The sequence below is a fragment of the Molossus molossus genome, unplaced genomic scaffold (genome assembly GCF_014108415.1).
Source record: "Molossus molossus isolate mMolMol1 unplaced genomic scaffold, mMolMol1.p scaffold_m16_p_23, whole genome shotgun sequence".
Classification (NCBI taxonomy): domain Eukaryota; kingdom Metazoa; phylum Chordata; class Mammalia; order Chiroptera; family Molossidae; genus Molossus; species Molossus molossus.
The window spans coordinates 7,410,105-7,435,147 of NW_023425359.1; the positions used below are offsets into that span (position 1 = coordinate 7,410,105).

General features: G+C 55.7%; 1 protein-coding gene across 1 annotated transcript in view; it reads left to right on the forward strand.

Moving 5' to 3' along the window:
- The window catches only part of PGBD5 (piggyBac transposable element derived 5), an 82,833-nt gene extending 58,434 nt beyond the window's left edge, over window positions 1-24,399 (forward strand). The window contains exons 3-7 of the mRNA XM_036277598.1: window positions 1,194-1,328; window positions 12,773-12,953; window positions 16,299-16,496; window positions 22,378-22,483; window positions 23,833-24,399. Coding sequence (XP_036133491.1) covers window positions 1,194-1,328; window positions 12,773-12,953; window positions 16,299-16,496; window positions 22,378-22,483; window positions 23,833-24,028 — 816 coding nt within the window. The 3' untranslated portion in view covers window positions 24,029-24,399. The remainder of the gene's footprint in view (window positions 1-1,193; window positions 1,329-12,772; window positions 12,954-16,298; window positions 16,497-22,377; window positions 22,484-23,832) is intronic.
- Window positions 24,400-25,043: the final 644 nt, after the last annotated feature.

The following is a 25,043-nucleotide window of genomic DNA, read 5'->3' on the forward strand; positions in this document are numbered from 1 at the left end:
CAGGGCTTGGAGCCTATTTTTTAAATTTTTTTTTCTGTATTGATTTTTTTAGAGATAGGAAGGAAGGGGGGGGGGAGAGAGAGAGAGAGAGAGAGAGAGAGAAACATTAATGAGAGAGAATATCGCTTGACGTCCTGCATGTCCCCACTGGGGATTTGGCCTACAACCTGGGCATGTGCCCTGACTGGGAATTGAACCTGGTGCATGGGTCGATGCTCAGCCACTGAGCCACACTGGCTGGGCTAGAGCCTATTTTTATAATTCCATTTCTTTTTATTTTATTTTGTCACTGAAAATGTCTTATCACCATGTTATCAAGAAGCTAAAATAGCCCTGGCCGGTTTGGCTCAGCGGTTAGAGCGTCGGCCTGCGGTCCGGAGAGACCCGGGTTCGGTTCCCGCTAAGGGCACGTACCTCAGTTGCAGTTTGTCCCCGGCCCTGGTTGGTCGTGCGGGTGGCAGCCACTCGATGTGTCCCTTTCACATCGATGTTTCCCTCTCTCTCTCTTCCTCCCTCTCCCTCCCACTCTGTCTGTACAAAAAATGGAAAAATGTCCTCGGGTGGGGATAAAAAAAAAAGAAGCTAAAATAGGTGACATGATTTTTAAAATCGCCTTGGGGTCCCATGTCAACAGGACACAGTGACCTGGGGGAGAGCCTGAGGCTGGGGCGTGAAGCAACTGGGCCATTCCGGCACGGGGACAGGAGGTTGCAAGCCAGCATTAGACCTGCCTTGAACACCTAAACAAACACTGTGTGTTCTTTGTTTCTCACAGGGCAGAAGTCAGGGCAATGGGTTTAAGTTAAATGTAAGTAAATTCTGAGTCAGTGAGGAAAAGAACTTTATAGCAGTTGATAGTGGGTGGTTACCACCAGTTGTGCCCAGCGAGAGGTCAGGGCCCTGCTGGAGATGCTTCTATTTTAAAAATATGATTATTTCCATTTATTAAACAACTGTTATATGTCAGGGCTTGTGCTAAGTGCTTTGCATCCAGTTTCGTACTTAGTTCTCCCCAAAACACCAGTGCAGATACTGATATCACCCTTTCACAGGTGAGGAGGCTCAGGAACAGAGAGGTTAGGGGACTTAGGCATGGTCACACAGCTGGCCCAAGGCTGGTCCAGATCTGAGCCCAAATCTGACACCCTGAGCTCACTCGGCCTTCGTGAGAACCTCCTTTTACTTCCCGGCAGGTGCTACATGAACCCCTGATTGACGAGGACCCCGTGTTCATCGCCACGTGCACGGAGCGGGAGCTGCGAAAGAGGAAGAAGCGGAAATTCAGCCTGTGGGTCAGGCAGTGTTCCTCCACTGGCTTCATCATCCAGGTGAGCCCTGGGCTGGACAGGGCCCGAGGGGGGGCAGGGACCTTGGCTCATCTGGTAACCAATGAACCGCTCACTTGCCTTTTCCCTGTGTCACCCAAATGTTCCAGCTGGGGCCGGGCTGCTCTCCTCCACGCCGGAGCCCTGGGGGTGGCCAGCACTGTCCCCTGCATGTTCTTCCCACTCAGTCAGCCCCTCTGGTTAAATAACAGAAACACTAATCAAGGCTCAGGCCCCAACAGCATCAGCCGGAGGCTTCACCAAAACAGTGGGTCACAAGAGACAACCACCATCTCTTGAGAGCACACTTCCAGGCCCCAGCCTGCCAGGTCCCTGTCCTGCTTTCCAGTCCTGAGGATGCCTCCTTCCCGGGCCAGCACCAGCCCGCCGGCGACGTCGGCCTTCGTCGGGCCAGGGCTCTGCTCGCTCCAGCAGACTTCGGTGCGGATTTCACAGAGGTGGCCGAGCTCTGCCCCAGGAAACGTGCCAGGGTCCGAGCTGCCGGGAGCAGCCAGGGTACAGAGAGCTCAGAAGGAGAAGGTGGAAGCTGGTGACAGCCAGAGGTGGCACCTAAGTGAGGGTTCCTGGCCTGGGCTGGTTTCTCCTGCGCTGCGCTCAAGCTCCTCCCATCAGTCACCGCTGACCCTGCCTCAGTGCCCTTGCCTGGCTGCGGCCCAGGCCCAGGCCCAGTTTTCAGCCCCTCCCCCAGGGCTTCCCAGGAAGACTCAGCCAGTCGTCACCACATTCACTCAGCGCCACTGCAAGGAAGGCGCCTGTGTTCTAGGTGGGCCTCTCTGCTCAGAGGCACCAGGTCCTGTGCCCCCTGCAGGCCTGGGGGACCTGCAGTTTGGGCTGGGCCAGGGCTCCAGCCGGCAGCCAGCCTGAGTTGGCCTGTACACAGGCATCAGGAGCTTGCCAGGGTGACCTGTCCCAGAGCTGACTCCCTCTGAGTGTGCAGCCTGCACCCTCCGTCCCTGCACAGTCTCCAGGGACCCCTGTCACTCTGTAGTGCCCTTTGCAGTGATACTTCATGGGTCCAGGGGAGTCAGGCTCACTTCATGCAACCCCTCCTGGGGAGCAGTCATTCTTTGAATAAACACTGCCGAGTACCTGTCACCTGCAGCACAGTGCCAGGCGGAGCTGGGTGGCTTTCGGGTAAACGTTCGAGTGCGGGCTCTGTGCACCGTTTCGTTTGTGCCGTAAACGTGACGAGCAGCTAGAAGTCATGCCCACCGGCAGGGGTGGAACTCAGCGGCCGAGTGCCAGCTAAGGAATCATGTCCGTTACCCAGCAAGGCCCCACAGCGCTCGCTCAGTATTGGTTCTTCCCAACATCTACAACGTCTATAAAATTTTATCCATAAAATGAAAAGTTTGGATTGACACCTCGGAGTTTATTTTTCTTTCTTAACTTGGTGATTCTGGGAGGTTTGCAGCAGCTTGAGGGTTGGTGTTTAGGAGCCAGAATTGAGCTGGCAGCTCCCAGTCAAAAGCAGTCTGGCTTTCCGCTGTCGCCTGGGGCCACCTTCAAACACCTGTGCACAGTGCCACGCGAGGAGCAGTCACAGTCCCGTGGCGGTGGAGCGGGAGCCCCCCCTTCATCTCTTAGTTCCTGGGTCCAGCTGAAGGTGCTAATGGCAGGCAGCAGAGCAGGAAGGCCATCTGTGCCTGTGAGCAGCCAGGTGACCAAGGAGCAGTGTGGCCGGGGACAGTTGTCTTAGTGTCATGTCCTTCTTGGCTCTGCAAGTCCTAATCCTGGTTTGACAGCTTGAAAGGCAGCAGCCTGGGCAAGGACATGGGGCATGAGACACAGGGTGGGCAGGAGCTGTCACACCTGCCTGTGCTTGAATCTGCCAGCCTGCGGGGGCGGTGGTGTTCACCCCGTCCCCACGTGAGGAGGCTTGGGCGCGCAGAGGTTGCGGGGCTTCATCCATCCTGTGCCCAGGCTTCTTCCCTCCTCCATCCTGGGGCCAGCAACAGTCCTGCCCTTGCTGCTTCCTGTTGAACTTGGCCAGTTCCCAGCATTGCTTGGATCTTGGTGTCCTTTACAGAGTGAAGGGACACGGTAAATTCATCAGTGAGGTCCCTTCATCTGTAAGGGTCGCCTAGTCTCCTCTTTGTAAACGTCACACGAATACCTTCTTCATTTCGTTTGTCCAATCCATTCTTCTCAGTGACTTTTCCCTGGAGGAGACCAGCAGCTAAGACTCCGGGAGACTGTGGCCACCTGCTGGGGCAGGGGCCGGCCCTCCTTGTTCTAAGGCCGGCGTGTGCTTTGCTCTGGCTGACGGGACACAGGCAGGCGTGTGCACGAGGAGGTGGGAAGGGCGTGTGCTGCGCCCTGACAAGGAGAGCATGTCCAGGTCCGATCACGGGGTCCCGAAACCCGTGAGCCAGAAAGTCCATCACATGCCACCAGGCTTCTGTGGCTGCTCATTACCCGTTGCCATAATTGACCCGGGGGCTGGCAGTTAGCAGGGCTGACCAGGTAACCTCCTGACCATGATCCTGTCGTGGGCTGAGCTGACACCTTGCAGGGAGAGACCAGGTCCTGGCTTGGTAGTTACGTTCTGTCAGGACGCAAGGATGTGCTGGTCGGACTGCGTCCTACTGAAGGAGGCCTGCAGTGCTGCTTAGCTCCCCTGGAGAGTCTGGATCAAGGGGTAAGAGAGGAAAAGAAATTCCAGTTGGCTAGAGATTTTTCAAGTGATCCCGGAGACCGTGGAAAAGCTGATCAGGAGATCAGACTCACCTGAGCCTCAGGTGTGGCGAGTTTATCCCCAGCAGCTGTCTGGATGGGGACAGAAAGCCTCCAGCCAGATGAACAGAATAACGCTAACGAATGGTGTTTAGAACTCCAGTGTTTTCAAATATGTTTATCAATTTAAGCTTCTTGAATTCATTTGCAGGGAAGTCTTAGAACTGGATGCAAGTGGTTCAAGTCCCATGTGATTTAACTCATGGAGAAAACACAGGGAGGTACAGTAGTCCCCCCTTATCTTTGGGGGATGCGTTCTGAGACCTCCAGGGGATGCCTGAACCCTATATACACTATATATACACTGTTATTTCCTATACAGACATGTTAATGGTAAAGTTTGTTTTATAAATTAAGCACTGGGAGAGATTAACAACAATAACTAATAATAAAGTAGAGCAGTTATAACGGCACACTGTGATAAGAGTTCTGCGGATGTGGGCTCTCAGAAAATCTTACGTGCTGTACGTAGTGTTGAGACCCTGGGTGAAGGGACGATTCGTGTCCCAGTGGGATGGCATGAGACTGCATCACACTGCTCAGAATGGCACAAGTTTAAAACTCATGACTTGTTCATTTCTGGATTTTTCATTTACTATTTCTAGGCGGCTTTCGACCATGGGTAACTGAAACCACAGAAAGCAAAACCGTGCATAGGAGGAGACGACTGTATTTGGCAGGAAGAGATGAATTGAACCGGATCATTCTGAAACGAAGGGGTTAACAGCCTTTGTTTCTGAGAGTGTGCGAGGCAGGGGGTTAAACGTGTCCAGGCAGAAGGAGCAGTGTGATGAGCTTTGGTCACTGCAGAGTGTAAGCCGGACCTCGTGCAGCCCCCCCCCCGCCAAGTGGCACTGCCCCGTCTGCCCCCAGTCTCCCCCAGGCCCCCCCGCCACCAAGTGGCACTTCCCCGTCTGCCCCCAGTCTCCCCCAGACCTCCTCGCGTCTCTGACCGGAGACACTGGCTCAGGTGGGCGAGCTGGTCTCCCCGAGGCAGGTGGAGCTGGCCCGTAGGACCCTTTACTTTACCTTAAAGGTCCTTGGATCCAAAACGTGTGTCTCGGTGTTTCGCCGTGTACCAAATGCTTGGAAACGAGTCCTTGTGAGGGTGTCCACGGCCGTGCTCAGGGCCCGAGGAGCAGTCCAGTGGGACCATCCACGTCGCTCTGTGAAGCGGGTCACCACCCATGCGACTGGGCCTTGGTCTCTGGTCATCTGGTAAACCAGTATGAGGCATGGGGAGGAGCGGAGTATGTGTGTCGTAGGGATGAAAGGAAGGGCATGGGCCTCAGGATTGTATTTTTTTATTACAGTAAAATATACATTACATGCAATTTACCCTCTAACCATGTTTAAGTGTCCACTCCAGTGGCATTAGGTACATTCACAGGGTCGTACACCCACCCCCATTCTCCATTTCCAGGACAGTCATCGTCCCAGACAGCTGGGAGCGTCTCTTCCGGCCGGGGGCGCACACTCTGAGGTAGAGATAGTGAATCCTCGCGAGCGAAGGCAACTTCGACACACTGGCCGTGCTCCGGGAGCTCAGAGGTGGGGCCACCTGGCGCCTCGGTCCGCGTGAACGTGGGAGCTGTGTCCCCGATCTCGTCACACTTCCCCTGGTCAGGTTTGCCGTGTCTCCAGCTGTGTGTGCTGTGCCCCTGGGACCCCAGGTATGAACGGAGGAGTGGCCGGGACAGTGTGTGAGCTCCATGACCCTCCGTCCCTTTGCCGTCTGTCAGTGTTCTGGGTAGCAGCAGCGTGCCCAGTCACTTGTCATGTTCCTGGGCATTGCGTCACCAGGCAGCTCTGAGGGGCAGTGGGTGCCTGTGAGTGCCCACTCGGCCTCCCTCCCTGGCCCGGCCATTCTGGCTTTACCCCCTGACATCAAGGCTCAGAGGATGTGATAATTCATTCATGTGTCCAGTTGGCTGGCATGGTGCCTAGTGATTTGGTCAAACACTATCCTGGATGTTCTGTGAAGGTGTTTGTAGATGAGATTAGCACATCTGGAGACAGAGTAAAGCGTATTCCCCCCCCCCCCCATGTGGGTGGGCCTCATCCAGTCAGTTGAAGGCTTAGAAGGAAAAGGCTGAGGTCCCTGGAGAAGAGGAATTCTGCCAGCAGGTGGCCTTTGGACATGAACTGCAGCATCAGCCTTTCCCTGGGCCCCAGCCTGCTGGCCAGCCCTACAGATTTGGGTTTACTAGGCCTCCGGAATCATGTGAGCCGATTCCTTAAAGTAGATGCCTCTACGCAGATAGGTAGGGCGATCGATTGATTGCCGTGTGTCTCCCTCCGCTGCTTCTACTGCAGAGGGTTCCCGCACCACCTGGCTTCCTCGGCCTATTGAGTTTCAGGCTCGCTGCCAGTGATCACCCTGGACACTGAACGGAGGGCGGGGACGCGGCTTCTTCCGCTTCACCTTTCTGAGCCTCGGGGGCTTTCTGTGGTTTGTTTGTTTAAGAACTGGAGTCTAAGAAAGGAGTTTACAAAATAGATGGGAAGGTAAGACCTCTGCAGACAGAAAACGAAGTGCAGGTTGTTTGTAATTGCACTGCCCTGAGGAGGTGGTGTTCTTGGCATTGAGGACCGAGGTCGATGGCACCCTCACTGCCTCTAGTAGGAGAGACGGAGGGATTAAAAATATTCATCCAGCCCGGCCGGTGTGGCTCAGTGGTTGAGCATCGACCCATGCGCCAAGAGGTTACCAGTTCGATTCCTGGTCAGGGCACATGCCCAGGTTGTGGGCCTGATCCCCAGTGCAGGGCATGCAGGAGGCGGCCAATCGACGTTCTCTCTCATTGATGTTTCTCTCTCTCTCTCTTCCTCTCTCTAAAAAATCATTAAGAAAAATATTCATGCACAGTGAGACGGGTGCAGTTCTAGAGGTGTGTGCGGGATGTTACGGGCTGTATCGGGGCACCTGTGGGCTGAGACAAGGCCCCAAGGTGCACAGACCCGGACGTGATGTGCCGGTGAGGAACTGTGACTGCAGGGGTTGGAGGATGGGACCCTCGCTGCAGGCCAGACACGGGCACGTCCGCCCTACACGATGCAGCCTTTGAGAAGCGTCATGCTGTCCTTCCTATACACACGGGAGACTGAAGCTCCCACAGATGAAGTCGTTTACCCCAGTCCCAAGGCTGATAGGTGCTTGAGCAGAAATGGCTGCTGGCTCCCCAGGGCCACGGTCAGGGAGGAGGACAGCCCCCAGCGCGGGGCTCTCGTCTCCAGTGCATTCTCTGAGGCGTGAGTGTCCGTGTGGAAAGCACTCTGACGCCCCTGAAGGGTCCGTTTCCAGAGAATCGGGTGATCCGCGGTGTGTGTCTCCACCCTGCATGCCATCAGGGCTAATGGAGGCACACCCGGCGTGCACTGCGCGAGCTGTGCACGAGCTTTAGGCTCTTTGCTCCGGGATGTAATAGCCACGAGCAGGCAGGCCGAGGACCACTTACCCGGCGAGGCTCCAAAAATCCGGAGATGTACTTGCTCCTTGGGCGCAGATACTTGGCGCTGTCTGAGACCACAGCTGATGCCTTCTCTCTCTCTTGGGCATAAGCACTGCCATTTCCAGAGTAGATGCTTAGGGTGCACTCGAGAGTCCTTGTTCCGTGTCCCAGGCCTGCCGGTCCTGTCCCCAGCCCCAGCACACCCTCCACCCCATGTGCAGAGGGCGTCTGAGAAGGAAAGCCAGCCAGGTCGCCGCCTGTTCCCCCACCTGCCGCCTCCCCTGCGGGCTGGGGAGGGATGAAAGGGGAGGCTTACACAGGACAGAGCTTCCGTTTGCGGGGACAGCCATCTAACTGAGGGGATTCCTTGGTCTGAGATACTGAGGTCGCACATCTCGGAAACCTTGTGGCCTTTCTGTGAGGTCAGAAGGGGACCGTCGTCTGTAGGAACTGTTCTCTCTCTACCTTGTCAAAAAGGTTGAGAATCCAGTGGGAAGAAATTGGCCAACCTTTCAGTTGATACATTGATGCGTGATGATGACATGGAGCCCGGAGATTCTTTGGGGAGAAAAGAAAAGGGTTCATGAATCTAAAAAACAACAAAACTGTTTGAATGTATTGGGTGAGGCTGCCTGCCTCCAGGGTTCCCAGTGGGCGATGCCAGCAGACAGAGCCCCGAGAAGGTAGGTGGGGGAGGGGAGCTATGAGGAACATGGGGGTGCTCTGGCTGAAAGAGACAGACAGGCTCCAGAGGGTTGAGTGGCTGTCGCGTGGAGCAGGGGCAGAACCATTCTGAATGGCAACCATCGTTCATTCCTTGCTCCGTGAACTGACGTACTCTGGAGGGCTTGGGCTTCAGAGACCAAAATTCAAGATGGGAACTCCCAGGGACTTCCTGCCCCCGGGCACGCACTCAGTGTGCCCAGGCGAGCCCAGAGGGCGTCTCTGAGGGGTGCTTTGAATGCAGCCCCTGCACCCTGTGCTGCGGGAAGCTCCTCTCTTCCCTTGTGTCTCATTTGTGGATCTTCGACAGCTTCTGGGGTTCAGAAAAGGACGGTTTGCATCGATGGGGTACCTGCTACCCACCAGACTCCACACTGCTCATTTGCACGGCAAGCTTAGGAGGTAGCAGGGCTCCTGCGTCTGTTTCACAGTGAGGAAACCGAGGCACGAGGAGGTTAGCTGCTCTGCTGATGTCTCAGCTGTAAAGTCACAGACCCTGGATTTGACCTGGCCTTTCTGACCCCAGAGCCTTAACCTGTGGGCTGTGTTCCCTCCCAAGGAGAGAATTTTTCTCACTTAGACAGAACCCAGCGTCTGTTCCTTCTCCAAGTTTGCGCTGTCCGGTTGTGTTCTCGGGTCAGCTGCCTGCTCGCCCTTATTGTGAGACATACCTTTATGTTGAAGGAACTTGGGCCTGTGCACTGAAGTCGTTTCTTTATTTGACTCGGGATCTCCCTTATGCCCCATGTGAATGAAATCCGTAAGTGAGGGTCAGAGAGGAATTAATCAACAAGGGAGAATTTTGCTTGTGGAGTCAAAACCTAGGCCAGGCGGGGCACTTGCCCATCTGTTGAATTGCACAGTGGCCAGGGCCAGCTTCAGCCCTGTCCATGTCACCGTGTGGAACTGGCTGAGGGACAAGACATCTGTCACATGAGTGTCCTTGAGGAGAGAGCTGAGAGCTGATCTCTTCCTCAGACTGGTGAACGGGGTAATCTGCCCACACTTTTCATACAGCGATTCAGAGACGACACCCAAGTATTACTAAGTGCCCGTGTAAGTGAGCCGGGCACTGCCTGGGTCAGCTTAAACCCTGGCCTTCCCCCCAAGGAACGTGGGTTCGTGCCTGCACTGATGAGAGTGGGTGGGGCACGGAGCTCACCGAGGCTAGCACCCATCCCTCCTCCGCCCTGTCGGGGGGCCTGAGCTTCTGGTGAAATGAACGCAGAGTTCTCACAGCCGGAGGGAGGGCAGAGCAGTCTCAGCGCCTGGGCCCGGCCTGGCCATGGTCCTGGGAAGAGGCAGCCTGAGGTGCTGGCCTGGAACCATTCGGATGATGGGGCTCTCTCTCAGCTGTCAGATCCATAGAGAGTCCGTGTTCTCAGAATGTACACGCTGGGACCCTTTGCCGTTAGATGTGCGCGGGCAGTTACTCTGCTGATGCAGGTCACCCTGAGCTGGCGTCCAGTGCTCCCCCAGGCTTATCTGAAGGCGATGTGTGTGGTGCCGTACTGCCCTGCAATGCTGGCCCCCGCACCCCGCATCCGGAGCTCATGCCCAGATTATTAAACACCAAGGGGGCAGGGAATTCAGAGTTGGGAGGGACCCCAGCAGCTGTCCAGCGCAGCCCACAGCCAGCGCCCTGACCGTCGTGTGGCCACCTGGCTTGTCCTGCAGTCCCCAAGGACGCCTGCCCAGGGCTTCAGCAACTGTGCGTCAGTCAGGGCTGCGGTCGGAGCGGATCAGCTTCCTCACGTTCGTACCTTCACCCGGTTCAGCCTTAGAAAGATCCGGTCGTCGCTCCACAGTACAGGCCCCGGGCCACCCTGCACCCCTCCTCCCCTGATGGGTATAGCTCGACTCCATCCGTTACAGCTGAATTGGGCCCCCAAATTCGTGTGGTGAAGTCCTAAGCCCCAGTACCTCAGGATGTAACTATTTGGAGATAAAGTCTTTAAAGAGATAATTGAGTTAAAATGAAGTCCTTAGAGTGGGCCCTTATCCAGTGTGCCTGGTGTCCTTATAAGAAGAGGAGGTTAGGACACGGGCAGGTGCAGAGGGAGGACTTTGTGGGGACACAGGGAGAAGAGGGCCCCAGAAGGAGCCAGCCCTGCTGACACACTGACCCCAGACTTCTAGCCTCCAGAATGGTGAGAAAATTGGTGTCTGTTGTTCTAGCCACCCGGCCTGCGGTGCTTGGCCATGGCTGCCTGAGCAGACTACACCAGCCCACCACACCCCCTAAACGCCTTGTGAAGTGTGGCATCCAGGAGAACCAGTCACCACCCTTCTTGTCAACAGGCCCAGGTCCCACTCGCTTCCTGGCGTCCGTGGTTCCCTGACTTACAGCTGTCCGTCTCCAAGGCCCTGGTGTTGGTTCTTTTTTTATCCTCACCCGAGGATATTTTTCCATTTTTTGTACAGATAGAATGGGAGGGAGAGAGAGGAAGGGAGAGAGAGTGAGAAACATCGACGTGAAGGGACACATCGAGTGGCTGCCACCCGCACGACCAACCAGGGCCGGGGACAAACTGCAACCGAAGTACGTGCCCTTAGCGGGAACCGAACCCGGGTCTCTCCAGACCGCAGGCCGACGCTCTAACCGCTGAGCCAAACTGGCCAGAGCCTGGTGTTGGTTCTTGCTGGTCACATCTTGTTGCAGCCTGTACTGTATGTAGCTCAGTTTTTGAACTTGGCTGCACATTTGACCTTGGATCCTGTGCAGGGTCACCTGCGTTGGCTGCACGTGCCCCTGGCGGCCCCCACCCCTGGGCAGCATCAGGGCTGGGCCTGAGGCTCCAGCAACAACCCCCGTCCACGGGAGACGTCTGGACTGGAGTAGAGGATGTCATTTTGAGTGACACATGGGACAAAGCTGGCTGTCCCCCGGGTGGATTTGGGGACACAGTGCCCAGCGTGGGCACGGCGGGAGTTCAGGTAGGGTATCTGGGAGAGGAGGGTGTGGGTCAGATCTGGCCTTGGGTGCAGAAACCCACGGTGCTGGCCACAGGGACGGAGCTCTGCTGAGACAGAACATGGTTCTGCGGAAACGTGCCCCCTCGGCCAGAATCCCACGGGACCCAAGGCAGGGACGATCGGCTGCTCAGCGTTTTCATCTCTGTCCAAAAAAGTTCCTTCCGGGAACTGAGGTGGTAGATGCACGCAGCGTGAGTCCTGCGAGGGATCTGCGGACGTTCTGCTCCGTCAGGCCGCTGCCTGCTGGGCTCCTGAGGACGTCTCCGCTGTGTCTCTGGGACAGGATCAGCCCCAGAAGATGAGCTGCTTTGAGAACTAGATCTGCAGTCACCTGCCCTCCCCCTCCTCGGGAACATCAGGCGCTGTATTTTGCGAGTGAGCGTGCGAGGTCTTTTGACCGGGGACCGGTACTATGGACGCGCCCAGGGCCTCCCTGTGCCGTCTCGGCTTCTGGGCATTCTGCACAGCCGGTCCTCCCTCGGCGGTCCTGTGCCTCAGAGGAGCCAGGTGGCCTCGCGGCCACAGTGTCAGGTGTGGTCCCCGAGCACTGTCGCCTGAGAACTGTGCCCCCTACAGGAGGACAGCAGTTAATACCCATACGATTAGCTCTTCATGGCTCAGTCAACCCTAGGGAGGGCCTTACCCCTGGAAGCCATTTCCATCCCGTGTGTACCCATTTGACGGGGTTTGTGGGACAGAGTTTATAAATTGGTTATTGGGTCCAGCATCTCTGGTTTGTGGTCCCAGGACCTCAGGTGAATTTTTATTCCCAGTCCCGTCTCTGCGACACGCGTAGATCCGCCTGTGGGTGGTTCCATGAAGAATATGGGGACAGCCCGGCCAGTGTGGCTCATGGTTGAGCGTCGGCTCAGGCACCAAGAGGTCGCCGGTTCGATTCCCAGTCAGGGCACATGCCCAGGTTGTGGACCCGATACACAGTGAGGGGCGTGCAGGAGGCGGCCAGTCGATGTGCTCTCTCATCCATGTTTCTGTCTCTCCCTCTCCCTTCCTCTCTCTCTAAAATCCATAAAGAAAAAAATATTAAAAAAAAATATGGGGACAATAATTGCGGCCATACTTTGAATAAAAAGCTGTATTCAAACGGGAAGTCACGGATAAATGTATCCCCCAGGTAATATAGCCTTTACTTTCATTTATTATAAACTCAGGTCACTCCTGTGTTTCCGAACTGGGGACATGTTGCGGTGACCTCAGATGCCAGGGTCATGGTTTACAGGTGTGTCCTGTTCCTTCTCCACCTGACCTTTCCAACCCGGAGAGGCTTGAGCCAAGCCACCCGGGCTGCGGGCTGCAGCTGACCTTGGGCGGGGCCTGGGCCTGCGCCGGCGGGACACAGCGGGTGAGGGGCTAGGGGCCGTGCCCCCTGGAGCCGGCCGGACACAGCGGGTGAGGGGCGAGGGGCCGTGCCCCCTGGAGCCGGTGGCTTTCCACTCGTTGCAGCAGGGGCCTGTGCTGCCCGAAGCGCTGGGTCCGGCTGACATGCGGTGAGCTCACTGTCCCTGTGTGTTTCTGTTAAAGATTTACGTCCACCTGAAGGAAGGCGGGGGCCCCGACGGGCTGGACGCGCTGAAGAACAAGCCCCAGCTGCACAGCGCGGTGGCCAGGAGCCTGTGCCGGAACGCGGCCGGCAAAAACTACATCATCTTCACGGGGCCCAGCGTCACCAGCCTGACCCTGTTTGAAGAGTTCGAAAAGCAAGGTTGGTCGGAGGCGAGCCGCTGTGTACCTGGCCCTGCCCCGGCAGGTGCTGGGGGAGGTCTGGGGGAGCCCATGGTATCCAACACGGACCGGGGTGAGAAGGGACGTGTCCTTCCAGCCCACGCGTGCCTGGGCCCTGCTGGGCTCCGGAGAGCCTGTGCCGAAGGGGTCCCATCACAGCCTGAGGTCTGGGGGTGTCGGCACAAAGCCCTGCCCAGGCTGCAGGGCACTTTCTGGGTGTCTGTGGGTTAAGGCCACGGCCCTGAAGGAGTCCGTTCGTGTGTGAGTCCATCCGTCTGCTGTAAGGAAGGGCCACAGGGCAGGTGGCTTACAGACAATGGGATTTACTTCTCACAGTCTGGAGACCAGGGTGCCGGGGTGGTTGGGCGAGGGCCTCTTCCTGGGTCCTAGAGGGCGGCTTCTCTGTCCTCACAAGGAAGAAGTTCAAGGGAGATCTGTGGGGCCTCTTACAAGGGCACCAATCCATCATGCAGCATGGCACACTCATGACCTAAGCACATTGACCATGACCTAATGACCCCATCTCCTAATTACCCATCTCTGGGCGATGGGTTTTCAGCATAGGAATCAGGGGGGGGGGGCGGGCACAAACGCTCTGTCTAGCGCTGGGCACAGCTTCCCCAGGGCGCTAGGGAGTCAGGACTCCACCCCATCTGTGACGGGCACTTGCTGCTGCAGACGTTGGGTGCAGCGGGGAGTCCTGTGGATCAAGCAGGTGCAGTTCAGCCGGCCTCCAAAAGGTCCCCCTGCAAGCCGAGATGCTCGGTCCATTTGTGGCAAAGATGGGCAAGCCCCCTGGGCTCCGGCAGAAATAGGGGCCGGAGTGAAGGGTCTGGGCCGAGTCAGGAAGCCCAGGGCTGGCATAGGCCTTCGCCTTGTGCTCCATGCGAGGGTTTCTAGTCCTCTCAGGAGAAACACAAAATCCCCCACTCGGCTGCGGGAGCCACCGGGTTGCAGACCTATTGCTTGGCAACAGATCAGACATCTGGCCTTAAAATGAAACCCCACTAGTAATGGGGAGCTGACAGCTCTGGGACCTCGGCAGTTGCAGTGAGGGGCAGCCCCGGTCTGTGCGCTCCTGCCGGCCAGGACACGTGTGTCGGGGTGGGGCTGGCGTGGTGCAGGGTGAGGACACCGCAGGCCTGTCATGGGCCCTCGGCTCTGGAAGGAAAGGATGCTCCCAGCTCAGGAAACTCGGGGGAGGTTGGAGGAGAATCTTCCAGTGAGAAGCACATAATTAGACGCGGAATTTGAGGTTTTCCGAGATTTTATTGCCTATTTTTAGAGGCGCCAAAAGCTATGGGCCCTTTACCTGGACCTCCCGGCCTCGCCTGCAACGTCAACACCTAGGGTGGTGGTTCTCCGTCCGCAGCGGCCCGTGCTGATGGCTGCGCCGACCCCCAGGATCGCTGACCTCCTCGGTCTGGGCTGCTTTCTGCCAGGACATGTAATTTGAGGCCGAGACTGAGGAGGGCGTCCTAGCCGAGGGTCCGCTGTCCCTCCTGGGCGCACAGTTTACTTTGTAAGATAATAGCCAGAAAAGACATTTATAAAATAATTGCTATTTTCATAAAGGGACAGATTCATGAGGACTCGGCTGCCACTTGGTTTTCTTATTCCCTTCGTAGGACAAGGCAGCTTTGTACACCAAATCCGGACAGGTGATTTAAAGCATCCTTGCCTGGCTGGTGTGGTTCAGTGGTTAGAACGTCGTTCTGGAAGGTCTCGGGTTTGGTCTGGGCATGTACCTGGGTTGCAGGTTCAATCCCTGGCCCCCGCTGGGGTGCTTGCTGGAGGCAACCAATCCATATTTCTCTCTCACATCAATGTTTCTCTCTCTCCTTCCCTCCCTCCCTCCTTCCCTCCTTCCCCCTCTCCTTTCACTCTCTCTGAAATCAATGGGGGGAAAAATCATCAGGTGAGGATTAAAAATAAGTAAATAGTTCAGCTAGAGTGGCTCAGTAGTTGACATCGACCCATGCACCAAGAGGTCACCGGTTCGATTCCCAGTCAGGGCACATGCCCAGGTTGTGGGCCCGATCCCCAGTGGGGGGCATGCAGGAGGCGGCCAATCGATGTTCTCTCTCATCAATGTCTCTGTTTCTCTCCCTCTCCCTTCCTTTCTCTAAAATCAATAAAGAAAATAATTTTTTAAATAATAAAATAAATAAAAATAAAACATCCCTGTTGTGGTTCAGATAATCTTTTGTTTTAAAAACAGGTTCTTCTTTTTAAGTATGAAGAGCAGAGCAGTTCAGGCCATTCTGTCTCTAGAGGGTCAGGCAGCAGGGCCCCCTCCTTGGGGACCTGACCACCTCCCCCTGCTGCTACTCAGGGATGAAAGGAATCCCCCCGGCCCTGTGCCCTCCAGCCGGGGGTGGGGATGCAGTGACACAGGACGGAATACAGGATGTTTTATTACTGAGGATACCGTGTCAGCCTTCAGTGGGCTAAGGAGAGAATAAAGGATGAGACTGTCCCCAGGTATTCGGTCAGAAGTGTCACCTCCAGGTGTCCAGACTGAGGACATGGGCTTTGGGAGGAAGGGACTTACTGTGGCCATCCGTGGCCACCTGGCCACTGGGCTCCTCAGCAGGGAGGACCCAGAGGCCTGTAGCTCGGAAGAATTTCAAGGCCTCCTGTTCCTAGGTCTCAGAGCCCCGCCCCCGTGGAACCTTCTGGGGCTCCGGGGCGGAGCTCAGGTTCTTCTCCCTCAGGTGGCTCTTCCTTCCACTTGCTTTGCGCTTTGTGTTCAAAGGCAAGACGCTGGCCTCCTGCAAATTGTTGATGACTTTCCTCTGCTGGGTTTACCTCTGCTCCCAAGGGGATGGGGGCCCCGTCTGGCACGGCCGCCTCTGTGGTACAGACAGGACAGGGCTGGGCCCTTGGCCCGTTGAGTCTTGGTGACAGCGTCAGGGTGACTTAACTGTGATCGAGTTTGGAACCCTTTTTTGCCCTCCCAGCCTTGAGCCTGGGGCCCCCCTGGAGCTGTGGTTCCTCTTCTGTTATGCAGGCATGGTAGTGGGAGTACAGAAGTTTCTAGAAGCAGAAGGGATGACAAGCACACCAGATTGGCTAGCTCTCCAACAATGAGAACTCCAGCTGCTACTGTTGCTTCGCTGCTTATGTTAAGATCTCAGATACAATCTTAAATATACTTGTGGATGTTCCCGAGAGACAGCACATTTGGGAGAAAAGTCCCCGAACTTCAGCAGTCTCTTCTAGAGGGCCCTTGTCCCCGCCAGCCTCAGATGGGCAGTCCCTCCTGTCCCCGAGCGGGGACTCTGATGACGTCTGTGTGGTTTTGTGTCCCTGTCCCCACCAGGGATTTACTGCTGCGGCCTGCTCAGCTCCAGGAAGAGCGACTGCACCGGCCTGCCGCTGTCCATGCTGACCAACCCGGCCACGCCGCCCGCCCGGGGCCAGCACCGCATCAAGATGAAGGGCAACATGTCTCTGATCTGCTGGTACAACAAGGGGCACTTCCGCTTCCTGACCAACGCCTACTCGCCTGTGCAGCAAGGTGGGGGCACGGCTGTGGGGGGCGGCAAAGGGCACGCGGAGCAGTTTGAGGGAGACATGTGGGGGAGCGAGTCTGAGGCTGTCTGCCTGCAGCCCTGGGTCCCGCTCCCCTACAGCTGTGGCTGTAGCTCCTGCTGTTGTGCTGTCAAGAGGAACAAATGGTGGGATTTGTAGGGGACTGAGGCTGCCTCCTGTAGGTCCCCAGGCTGTACACGGGTCTGAAAGTTAGCTGTGTTTGAATGGCATTTGCATGATCACTTGATCATCTAGGATTCTGTAATCATCTATTCTGGTAGAAAGGAAGAGATCAACTGAATCAACTCTTCTGTCTTTCCAGTTTCTACCTTAGAAGTTAACTGCTTTCTCTGGGTGTTGGGTGCTCAGTTGGTTTTGTCATTAGTTTTCCTTGGGATTTAAAATCCATTGGTAACAAGGGGTTTATTTAGCAAGGAATCTATATTTAAAGTAACTACAGCTTAAACATTATTAAACTGTTGTAAAGGAAATAGAAATGACAAAGGGACACTTTACAAAAATATTTACAGTTGTGCATAACATTTGAAAAGTCCCTGTGTTCCTTCATGTGAGGGCATCTTTCCTGGTCACTTCCGAAGGAACACTGCCAAGGAGCCCAGCTCTGTGTGTGTGTGTGTGTGCATATGTGTGCATGTGTGCAGTGTATACGGTGAGTATGTGTTTGGTGTGTGCATGTGTGTGATGTGTGTGTGTTTAATGTCTGTTGTTCATGTATTCCCATCTCTCACCCCCGACACACAGGTGGCATTACATGTTGGTGGCGATTACAGTTGAGGGACTCAAGCACTTGGAGTCTTTGTCTTACGCAGGCTTAGAGAGTGGGAGCCGCCACTCCTGAGGGCTGTGTCAGGGGCGCTTACAGGAAGTGTTTGGAATTGACCTTGGGAGCTGAAGGCGAGAGTTGGAATTGGAATTCTCTAGGGGTTGAGGCCTCTGTGTGGGGCAAGGGCATTTTTAGGGACCTGCTTGGGAGCAGGGTGTAGGAGCCGCTTCCCACCAAGTGAGTGTTAGTGACTGCCTCTGAACGCGGGTCCCAGGACTCCGCACTGTCTGCTGCTGAGACGGGGTAACACAGGCAAGAAGGCATCGGAGGCTGGAAAGAGCGCAGCAGGACTTCAGAGGACAACGTCTAAGACCCCAGTCTCATGGGCTGGGACCCTTAAATCAAGGGAACACGTAAGGATATTGATGGGGGAAGAAGAGCTGATTTTTAAATATGCTGCAACTTTGTATTTAATTCCATTCGTTTCCCTTTCTAAAGGACTCGGGGATCATAAAGTCGCCAGTCCTAGAGTGTGCCCCAGCATCACCACAAACCGGCCCCACCTCAGAGGCCCTGGAACGCGTGTGTGGGCAGAGTGTGGGCGCCTGTGGGCCCAGCCGGGAGGGCTCTGCGGGAGGGAAGGAGCAGGGTGCTCAGGAGAGTGCGACTGACACGGAGAGTGGAGGCCCCTCCCACTGGAAGTCCCTTCCCTAGTCCCGGCTTAGAGCCTTTCTGATGGAAAATTTTTCCTTCAGAATCATGATGTTTTATTTCCTTTAAAAAGTTTTTTTTCTTTATTGATTTCAGAGATAGAGGAAGGGAGAGGGAGAGAGAGAGAGAAACATCGATGAGAGAGAACATCGATTGGCCGCCTCCTCCATGGGTGGAATGTGTGCCCACAGGGTGTGAGCGTGTTTGAGGCTTTGATGATGCCACCGAGGGCTGTGCATACCACTGAGATGAGTGACAGGGACCGGCGTTCCTTTCTCTACCTGCACTTTTTTTGTTTGTTTGTTTCTAAATTTGTCACTCTGGTGGGTGAAAACGCTACAAAATGTTAAATATAAATTGCCATGACTCTGGGTGAGGTCGACTATCTCTTCATGTGTTTATTGGCTAATTTTGAATGATTTTTTTCTTCCTTTTCTTTTAGATTTTACTTTTGAGGTATTTGGCTTATTGAGTTGAAAACAGATTTTATGCCTATAGCAAATATTTTTCTGTATTTGTTTGCCTTTTTATTTATGGTTAATATTTTTAACATAAAGATTTTTCATTTCTGCAAAACTCTTCATCTTGTTCTTTGCTCTCAGGCTAAGTCCCTGCTCTGTCCCAAGGCAGGTGTGAGTGTATTTGCGTGGTGTACGTGTGTTTATGCAGGTATGAGTGTATGTGCATGGTGTACGTGTGTTTACACAGGTGTGAGTGTATTTGCGTGGTGTATGTGTGTTTAGGCAGGTATGAGTGTGTGTGGTATACGTGTGTTTACACAGGTGTAGGTGTATTTGCGTGGTGTACGTGTGTTTATGCAGGTGTGAGTGTATGTGCATGGTGTACATGTGTTTATGCAAGTATGAGTGTGTGTGGTATACATGTGTTTACACAGGTGTGAGTGCATGTGTGTGGTGTATCTATGTATAGGCAGATGTGAGTGTATGTACATGGTGTGTGTACAGGCAGGTGTATATTGGGGGTTGTGCTCTTTATAGTAATCTACTTTGAATTCATTTGGTGCAAGGCATCACGTGGGCTTCTACTATGTATTTTTTACTAAGTGGCAAGGGTTGGTTGACCAGTAGCCTCGGCCCTGTGCCTGAGCCATGTATTGAGTACGTTTTCCTCCCCCTACTTAACTTTAAATGTCGTCAAGATGATAGAGGCTCATGGATCCCAAACACTGCTTCTCAGCTTTACATTCTCTTTGACTGTGACTATATTCACTCTTCTGAGATGTGAGCAGAATTTCCAGCTTTACAAACATATAAGCAGTTGTGAATGTTTTCGGAATTCTTTCCTGAGCATCTAAAGCAGCATGGACCTTCTTTCAGAGGTGGAGGCGTGTGCAGGCTTTTTACAAAATCACCTCTTGTCACATGTCAAGGGCCATCCCCATCAACGACTAAGTCTTTGGCTTCTCTTCTGAAACCTATTTTGATTCCCCTGCCAGAGTCTCTGCTCACGGAGGTTCAGACTCCATGAGACTGATGGGAACCCTGAATGTCTGCAGAGGGCCCTGAGTTGGGTCTCGACTCATTCATTCAGACTCACAGCATGGCGGGAAGAATGTCAGCCAAGCACAGAAGGCCATGGAAGGTGGTAGACAGAATTGCTGGAATGTTGAAGACACAGAGTTGTATAGATCTACTGGGTGGCACAAAGGTAGTCACATAGGGTACAACTGTGCACACAGGTTCACATAGCTGTACACGCATGGGGTCCACCCAGGGAGCCTGTCGGCTGCATGGACGTCAGTACTGGTTGTGATGTCAGCACAAACAAGAGATGGCAGATAACCTTTGGTCAACATTTCCAATGTCTAAAGCTCAGGCCTAGAAGAGGTGATTACAGTACAGTAACCCTATCCTTTCCAGTTGGAGTAGTAGCTCAGAATGCAAAGTAGCACCATGGAGGAGGGTGGTCTGGTTTATAAACTGGGGGACTGCTGGGGAGACTGGTGCAGACCTGGGTTTTGAAGATGCTCTCTGAGATTTAGGCTGAAGTCTTCAGTATTAAGTTAAAAGCAATGACAGCGATGGGAAGGAAGGCAAGCGTGGCAGCCTGTCCCCCTTGGCGGGAGATACGGGCACAGTGGCAGGCCGAGCTATTGCCCTGGCTGTGCTGAAGCCTGAGACCGAAGCTGCAGACTCTGGGACTCCAGGGACTCGCCACACTGAGGTCCGTCCTTGGAGAGGGAGCCTAACCTGCTGGGAACTGTGGTGACTCAGCAGCTGCCCTCCGCTTCTGGGAAAAGAACAGAGGCGGTTTTGTTTCTTTTTTTTTTTTTTATCCTCACCCGAGGACATTTTTCCATTTTTTGTACAGATAGAGTGGGAGGGAGAGAGAGGAAGAGAGAGAGAGAGAGAAACATCGACGTGAAGGGACACATCGAGTGGCTGCCACCGCACGACCAACCAGGGCCGGGGACAAACTGCAACCGAAGTATATGCCCTTAGCAGGAACCGAACCCGGGTCTCTCTGGACCGCAGGCTGACGCTCTAACCGCTGAGCCAAACCGGCCAGGGCGGTTTTGTTTCTTTATAGGGATGCTCTGACCTGCTCATGCCCGCGTGGACTCCATGGGCTCTGGGGACCTCTTTAGCCCCAGAAGATGCTGTGGCAGAAAGTCAGGCAAATTAAAATGGAGCTGCAGATGGGCAACCTGCCAAGGCCTGGGCCCCAAGGATGAGGCTGGGACATTTCCCTCCGCAGCTTGGGGAGAGGTGGGCGGGCTGGCTGAGGTAAGGGACCGGGAGCAGGTACCCTCAGGAAGAGTGTTAGAGAGACAGCCCAGCCTCAGAGAAGGCCCTTGAGGCTGGATCCCTGACGGCAGAACATCTCTGAGCAGAGGGGGATCCATAGGCACGTGGAGTGCAGAAGCCCCTGGCCAGGAGGGGCCTCTGGTGTGGGCACGGCTGACCCTCGGAGCTTTGAGGACGTGCATGGCCTGAGACTGCACCTGTAGGGACAGGGCCCAGGCTTCTCCATTTCTCACCAACTCTCCAGGTATTTCTTTTTTTTTTTTTTTTCCATCCTCACCTGAGGACATTTCCATATTTTGTTCAGATAGAGTGGGAGGGAGGGAGAGAGAGAGAGAAACATCGACGTGAAAGGGACACACAGAGCGGTTGCCACCCGCACAACCCATCCAGGGCCGGGGACAAACTGCAACCAAGGTACATGCCCTTAGCGGGAACCGAACCCGGGTCTCTCTGGACCACAAGCCGCCACTCTAACCACTGAGCCAAACCAGCCAGGGCTCCAGGTATTTCTTTAGTGTGAAAAACCAGTGTTTGGGGTTGGGGCAATGAAGAAGGGTCTGTCCCAGGACTCAGTCTGAGCACAGATCTGTGTAACTCTTGTTTCCCACATGTCTCTCCCCGAGAATGGGGTGGGGGCACCCTGATAAAGCCCTTTGTGCTGCAAGGGACATGCCACTTTTACTTCAGTTGTGTTCGTTTCTGTAGTGCTAAACCGTTAGTCTTTTGAACTAATCCCCTTTTTAAAACAAAAATTTTTTTTTTAATTTGTCCTGTGCCCTGACCGGGAAGCGGACCAGCGACCTCTTGGTGCATGGATCGACGCTCAACCACTGAGCCACATCGGCCGGGCTGCACTATCCCTTTTTAAAAAAACTCCAGCAAAAGGCACTGGCCTGTCACATTGCGCCTGGGAGGCTGGGCCGGGGAGCGGTCCGGGAATCCCAGCCACACTTGTGCACTGGGCTGGTGGGAATGAGCGTCTGGCTGTGGTTTCGGTCTCGGCTACAGCGCCGGGAGAGACTCACTGATGCCCTTTGCTTGTCATGCCCTGTCAGGGAACCTAGGAATCCTGCCAGGCATGGGCGTTGGCCCCTGGGAGTCTGTGCCCTTGGTGTTCGGTGGAGGGAAAGGCATTGATGGCATGTGTGTGTGAGCGGAGTTTCAGGAGTGGCTCAGTGCAAAGGGTGCTTTCCATCCCTTAGACCACGGGGGTCCCCAGAAGTCCTGGGAGACGTGACAGGGGTGATCCTGGGGGGCAGGGGCACCTCTTTGTTCTTCTGAGCCTTGAATTTCACCTTCTGCTTTGACAAAGGGATGGAGAACAGGTGGAGGTGACTTCTGATGCTCCCTGACCTCCGCCTCTGCTGCCTCTCCCTCTTCCTCTTCTCCCCTCCTCCATCTCCCCTGTTCCTCGCCCTCCTCCTCCACTCTTCCTCTCCCTTCCTCTTCCTCCTGCCTTCTTCCCCCTTCTCCTCCCTGCTCCCTTCTTCCTCCCCTCTTCTGTTCTCTGTTTTGCATCTGAACAGGCAGGGTGGGGACAGGCACAGTGGTGAGGCACAGTGAGGCCGGGAGGGTTGGAGGGAGCTTGACCTCTCTCCCCGCAGGGGTGATCATCAAGAGGCGGAGCGGGGAGATCCCCTGCCCCTTGGCCGTGGAGGCGTTCGCTGCTCACCTCAGCTACATCTGCAGATACGATGACAAGTACAGCAAGTAGGTGACTCGCCGCTTCCATCCCGGGGGGGAGGGGGGCCCTGCGGTGTCACCGCCACAGAATGCAGATGTTGGGGGTGGTCAGTTGTTGCCCCAATTTCAGAACTGAAACAACAAAGATGCAGTGACATAAATCCTGAGCCCGTCCTGGCCTCTCAGGCTCAGCCCCGGCCGTCCCCCCTCCTCTGGGCACCTACCCCCTTCATGCCCTCCCCACCTCCCTGCCCTGCCCGAAGTTGCCTTTCCTTCCCGAATCTCACTGTTTCAGCAGCTTGTCCACACCTACGCCCTGTGCCTCACCAGCCCAGACTGCCCTCCTGATCCGCACCCTTGGCCTGTCTGCAGCTGGTTACCTAACCCTTCCAATGGCGGTGCCTGCACAGGTGTGGCTTGTCTTGTGTCCACTCCGATGGACAGCATGGTTCCCTGTGCCGTCCCCCGGCCGCATTGTGCTGGTGGCAGGAACTGAGAACCACCTGCTCTGGGGCCTCGGGGCGCCACGAAGTTACAAGTGCTGGGCCTCACCCAGTGCAGGGTTGGGCCACCCCAAAAGGCAGCTGGGCACTTACTCAGCCCTCTTAGAGGGCAGGCAGCAATTGGACTTTTCCATGGTGGAGAGGGACGGTCAGGGACCTGGTGCCCCTGGGAAGCCCTGGCTGGGTGTGGAAGGGAGCCAGTGAGCTGGTCTTGGCTGCGTGCCTTCTGTCCCGCACCTCCTGAGTCCGTGCAGGTACCACAGAGAACCGCGTTACGGAGTCGTCCTCTGCTGGGTGCCTGCTCTGTGTGGGCGTTTTCGGGGTGTTGAGGACAGGACCCTCAGACACTTCGCACCCAGGGAACAGACAGATGTGTTGATGGAGGACATGAGGCAGGGAGGAGTCCTCAGTTGGTTTGGCCCAGGAGGACCACTGTCCTGTCCTCAGGAGCAGAGAAGGCCCCCTGAGGTGGCATCTGTCCTCAGTCCGAAGGGAAGTTGGAGGTGCCGAGGCCTGTGCTTGGGGATGAGAGCACGTGGCAGAGGCCTGCAGCTGTGGGTGAACTTGACCTTGGGAAGCAGTTCTCTGTGCACAGAACACAGGCTTTGGGAGGGGCCCTGAAGGCAGAGAACCCCTCGGCCCTGTTCTCTGAGCCACAGAAGGCCTGGCTCCTGGCTTCAGTCTCTCCACCCCACCCTGTGGCGGGAACGTCGTCCCAAGGAAAGTCCTTTGTGACGAGCTGCAGCGAGCTGACCACCCCCAGCCTGACTCCTGTCCCCGCCCCCTGTGAACCGAGGCGAGGCCTGGGGGCCTGTCACTCCTGAGTGGGGTACCCAGCAGGGTCAGCCTTTCCGATCCCCTCTCTCCTTGCAGGTACTTCATTTCCCACAAACCAAACAAGACCTGGCAACAGGTGTTCTGGTTCGCCGTCAGCATCGCCGTCAACAACGCCTACATCCTGTACAAGATGTCAGACGCCTACCACGTGAAGAGGTACAGCCGCGCGCAGTTTGGCGAGAGACTTGTGAGGGAGCTGCTGGGCCTGGAGGACACCCCTCCGACCCACTGACGCCCACTGACCAGGTGGAGGGGGAAGAGGAGGGAGAGAGCCTGCCGTTCCGACCTGCCCGCCCGGAGCCCCGGAGACACGCTGGTGCGGCCGCAGCCTGGGAGGGACCCGGCGGACCTGGTCGGGGGGTGGCTGCTGACCTGGTTTCCATCCAAAGAAGAGCACGTCCTCCCCCTGGAAGGTGACCACCCAGCTGATGGGGACGCTGTGCAAGGACGGGGCACCACACCCAGGCGCCATGTGCCACGTGCCACGTGCCACCAGGGCTGCTGCCAGCCCGTCTGCTCCGCAGGGCGGTGCATCCTCTCGCCCGTGGGGCCTGCGGCAGAGTCGGCCCTTCGCACCACGGACCTGGGAAGGCTGTGGCCAGAGGGACGGGCCTGGGAATGTTTTGCTAGAAATGCCTGCTTTGGACAGACGGAGGGACATTTGTGACAGGGTCACTTCTACGCCCTGCCTACAGGCGACCGTGGGCAGAGTGGCTCCGTAACCGCGATGGGTTAGGTGCGCGTGTTCGGAGCTTCCTCGTGCTGCAGTCAGCGGGCCTGGGAGCAGAGACGGCCGGCGCCGCACAGCGCGTGCGCGTGCGCGTGGGGCGCCCTGCTCCGGCCTGTGGGCTGGCGGACAGCGCAGAAAGGCAAACCGCCAACCGCAGTGAAGTGTGATGCTATTTTTTATTTTTAAATATATCTCCAGGTTATTTTCTTACTGTTGCTTAAGATCTTCTGTAAAAAAGAAATGTGTCCCTTCTTTCCCGCCCCCTCACCCCCTGGCTTCACCGCAGCCGTGGCTCCTGCATGATCGCGGCTCCGTGTTCTGAGCCCCCGGCCGGCGCCAGGCCCAGGGAGGCAGCTCGCCCCGGGCACGCGTGGCTGCCCCCACCCAGGGCCAGGCGGGCCGGCAGGCCTTAGATTTGTCTTTGGCAGGTTGTTTATTTTGGAAAACACTAGCGTTGCTGAAACGAGCAGCAGAACGTCTCTGCAGGTGCCCCTCGCTCTGTCCCTCCCGCCTGCGC